Below are 5,000 nucleotides of genomic sequence, written 5' to 3' on the forward strand. Positions count from 1 at the left end.
ACAGATAGACAGACAACATTCACACTCACATCCACACACTAGGGCCAATTTAGTGTTGCCAATCAACCTATCCCCAGGTGCATCAACATGCTTCGACGAAGCTAGTAAAGAGACACACACTTCACCTCCACCTCCAACAGCGGCTGGATTTTAACGAGGCACTGCACACTGAAGGTACACACACTCTGTCAATTCTCTTATATACTATACAAATTGGCCCTTTGAAACATATCTTTGTCTTTGTGTGTTGTATGTAGACCACATTGCTTAGCAGAGTTCAGTAATGCAAATGCATGTCAAGTTGATCAACAGATTGTATTATTCTCCAGTGCAATAACAGTACTGAAATGAAGGCTAAAAGGGCATTAAATGGGGCCTTAAAAAAATTTAAAAAATATATATAAGTAACTAAATAGTTACTTTTCACAGTAACGCATTACTTTTTGGTTTAAGTAACTGAGTTAGTAACAGTTACTTTTGAAATAAAGTAACTAGTTACTGGTTTTCAGTAACTAACCCAACACTGCGCATAAATAACCCACTGAGAAGGTGCCTGGTATGTTAACGTAACATATTATGATGGTAAGAGTCATTCAAATAACTATAACATATAGAACATGCTATACGTTTACCAAACAATCGGTCACTCCTAATCGCTAAATCCCATGAAATCTTATACATCTACCGTAGTCTCTTACGTGAATGAGCTAAATAATATTATTTGATATTTTACGGTAATGTGTTAATAATTTCAACATAAGTCGCTCCTGAGTATAGTCCGAAAAATACGGTATATATATATATATATATATATATATATATATATATATATCACACACACACACACACACACACACACACACACACACACACACACACACACACACACACACACACACACACACACACACACACACACACACACACACACACACACACACACACACACACACACACACACACACACACACACACACACACACACACACACACACACACACACACACACACACACACACACAGTGGTGGTCGAAAGTGTACATACACTTGTAAAGAACATAATGTCATGGCTGTCTTGAGTTTCCAATAATTTCTACATCTCTTATTTTTTTGTGATAGAGTGATTGGAGCACATACTTGTTGGTCACAAAAACATTCATGAAGTTTGCTTCTTTTATGAATTTATTATGGGTCTACTGAAAATGTGAGCAAATCTGCTGGGTCAAAAGTATACATACAGCAATGTTAATATTTGCTTACATGTCCCTTGGCAAGTTTCACTGCAATAAGGCGCTTTTGGTAGCCATCCACAAGCTTATGCTTGAATTTGTGACCACTCCTCTTGACAAAATTGGTGCAGTTCAGCTAAATGTGTTGCTTTTCTGACATGGACTTGTTTTTTCAGCATTGTCCACACATTTAAGTCAGGACCTTGGGAAGGCCATTCTAAAACCTTCATCCTAGCCCGATTTAGCCATTCCTTTACCACTTTTGACGTGTGTTTGGGGTCATTGTTCTGTTGGAACACCCAACTGCGCCCAAGACCCAACCTCCGGGCTGATGATTTTAGCTTGTCCTGAAGAATTTGGACCTAATCCTCCTTTTTCATTGTCCCATTTACTCTCTGTAAAGCACCAGTTCCATTGGCAGTAAAACAGGCCCAGAGCATAATACTACCACCTCCATGCTTGACGGTAGGCTTGGTATTCCTGGGATTAAAGGCATCACCTTTTCTCTTGCAAACATATTGCTAGGTATTGTGGCCAAACAGCTCAATTTTTGTTTCATCTGACCACAGAACTTTCCTCCAGAAGGTCTTATCTTTGTCCATGTGATCAGTAGGAAACTTTAGGCAAGCCCTAAGGTGTGGCTTCTGGAGAAAGGGCTTCGTTCTTGCATGGTAGCCTCTCAGTCCATGGCGATGAAAAACAGGCTTGACTGTGGCCACTGACACCTGTGTTCCAGCAGCTTCCAATTCATTGCAGACCTGCTTTTTGGTGGATCCCATATGGCTCTTTTGATATTTTGGGTTGCCGAGCCAAACTGTCATCTAAGCCATTGTACTGATTACTACTTACCCAGCGTGTTGAAGACTCCGTCCGCCTCCTCTTTGACCTGCTCGTCCAGCCGCTCCATATTCTGCACCAGTAAGGCCACCACCTGGCCTTCCAGCTGCACACACACAAGCAGACACAATTATCTGTGCTTCTTCATACGGCACCATGCCTGTGAAGGAAAACTAAGAGTTGGACATGAGTAAAAGTTGATGCTTTGGAAGATGGAACACAACAAATGAAGTGGTATATATTCCAAAAGACACACTTCACATGAAACGCACGCAAGTGTTTTCAGTCAAGTGATAATCATATTATGGGCTGTACTAGAACACAAACCAAAAGAGGAGGAAAGCCAGTCCGCACTGATTCATGTGGATTGACCTAGCCTTCTGGCTACAAGGACAGAAGACTTGGAGACTTGTCCAAACGTGTGACTTGAAAGGTGCTGTAAAGAAGGTTTATGTGGCTCCGCTGCAGTAAATGAAGTGCATGCTTATTTTCTGCAAGTGTCTTAGACAATATGACTAGGGAGTGGTTGTCAGTCAGACAAAGGACTAAAAACACTATCTTCTACACTGAAGTTAAATCTTCTTCAGTACTGCAGTTGACATGCTCATTTAATCCTGACTTGAGACATTCCATTTGTGCATATTTCATGATATTGTAGCAAGTGGAGTATTGCGTAAGGTTCTGGGGTTGAGCCATAGTTAGCGCTGTACCAAGAGAGAAGTTATCCTGCCTGGTCTTCATTACAATATTTCATCATTTTATCCAACACATTCTGGTAATGTCTTAGCAGGGTCAGGGTTAGTTTGATTCAACTAGCAACATTACTGGACTAGAATGGGTGCAGAATGCAGTCTAATGGCGACATGCTTTGATTGTGAAGCCTAGTTTGCATTGAACAGGAAGTTGCTGTGTGCATGCTTTAATGCTGGGTACCCACACTGTAGTTTTGCAGCTTGGGCTGCATCAATTAAATTGATTCATTTGATTTGAAAAAAAAAAAAAGATTAGTATTTTGTTGCTCGGATGATTGGTTGGATAGGTCAAATAAGCAGAGACCCCCTGAGCCTGCAACAATAAAGTCCAGGCCTCTTTAGGCCCTTGAAGTGTACATGCTCACACATGAAATCTTTATCAACATCCTTCTCATTACTTGAGGGAGGTAAAGAAATATTACTACTCACGTCAAACTCAGACCTCAACCCTGAGACCTAACTCACTTTGTTTGCTGTTCCAGTTCCAAATACTGGCAAAATGCAACTCCTTTTCTAAAAGTCCACCCCCAGTTCCTTTATTCACTAGACCAGGACAATCCAGGACTTGGACACGGACACCTTGTGAAGGTCAGCAAATAGAAGCCATTGATCCTTAGCACACCTGGGCAAAACCTCCAAAGTGGGCACTTCAATAAACACAACTACCGTATTTTCTGGACCATAGGGTGCATCGGATTATAAGGCGCACTGCCGATGAGCAGGTCTTTTCAGGTCAATTTTCATACAAAAGGCGCATTAAAGGAGTCATATTATTATGATGATTTCCTAAATGTAAAATACTTCCTTGTGGTCTACATAACATGTAATGGTGGTTCTTTGGTCAAAATATTGCATAGATGATGTTTTACAGATCATCTTCAAGTCACTTTCTGACAGTCTTTTCAGGATGCACCGTTTTGTGGGCGGTCTTATTTACGTGCCTCTACTTGGACAGCATCTTCTCCCTGTCATCTTTGCTGTCGCGGTGTAGCGTGCAAGGACGGGAGTGCAAGAAGTGTCAAAAGATGGCACTAACTGTTTTAATGACATTCAGACTTTACTTCAATCAATAACGGAGCAGCATCTCCTCATCCGTGGCTCACTAGTGCAACAACAACGCCGGAAATGTGTCCCGTGAAAAATCGTCCTAACTCTCTAATAACTAAAGTTCCTTGGGTGAATAATGTAAACTCACTATACCGGTATGTTTTAGTGCTTTCATGGTGAGTTTACTGACAGATATACTGTAAGTAAGAACTTTACACTACTTTATATTAGAAATGACAACAGTGGAGGATGAATGTCCCATAACAAGAAGATCGAGAAGAAGAAGAAGCTTATCAACTACGGTGTCGGTGCGGACTACAAAGGCGGACGTGCGCAAATTTTCAGGACTTATGCAGATCTCAAATACACATCAGCAAGTACCAGAAGGTAAGAAAAGTTGGTTTTGCATAATATTGTGAAACAAAACACCAGATAAGATGTCTGCTAATGGGTGTCATTTTGCACACACCATAGTAATACTTGTATCTCTGACTACAGTAGCTGTAATGGGCCGACAATCCATCAAGCGGTGTGGCTTCAAAGTCATACTAAAACATTTTGACGGATTTTTGAGCGCCGTGTGTAATGTTCTTTATTTTTAATGGAACATTTAAAGTTTTGGTGTTGTTTACTTGCGTCATATTGCAGTCTACAAAGATCTCTTATGTGTGACTACCATCTACTGGTCTCACTTATCATTACACCATGTACCAAATAAAATTGCTTCGAGGTCGGTAAGCACAACCAGAATTATTCCGTACATTAGGCCCACCGGGTTAGAGGGCGCACTGTCGATTTTTGAGAAAATGAAAGGATTTTAAGTGCGCCTTATAGTCCAAAAATACAGTAAATCCAACTCCATGTTTCAAAACAAAGACCATCTAACACGCTAACGCAATTGACCACCTGTACCGAGTTTTACCTGAACTAATCAAGCTCACCTGCACACCCAAGCCACATCCAGTCCCTCTCACAACTACATCCAAAATGTTGACCCCTGACAAAAACACTGTAAACAGCTCTAAAATATGACATAAATATCATGTGACAGAGCCCATGTTAAGAGTCGTACATAGTCCCGGGGACGCAGGTCAAAGTATTTTATTTTGCAACATTGCAAGACAGTAAGGCCATT

General features: G+C 40.9%; 1 protein-coding gene across 1 annotated transcript in view; it reads right to left on the reverse strand.

The window, feature by feature from the left end:
- The window catches only part of ctnnbl1 (catenin, beta like 1), a 51,435-nt gene that overhangs the window by 31,565 nt on the left and 14,870 nt on the right, over positions 1-5,000 (reverse strand). The window contains exon 6 of the mRNA XM_072915912.1: positions 2,079-2,172. Coding sequence (XP_072772013.1) covers positions 2,079-2,172 — 94 coding nt within the window. The remainder of the gene's footprint in view (positions 1-2,078; positions 2,173-5,000) is intronic.

Source organism: Nerophis lumbriciformis, linkage group LG23, assembly GCF_033978685.3.
Source record: "Nerophis lumbriciformis linkage group LG23, RoL_Nlum_v2.1, whole genome shotgun sequence".
NCBI classification, from domain to species: domain Eukaryota; kingdom Metazoa; phylum Chordata; class Actinopteri; order Syngnathiformes; family Syngnathidae; genus Nerophis; species Nerophis lumbriciformis.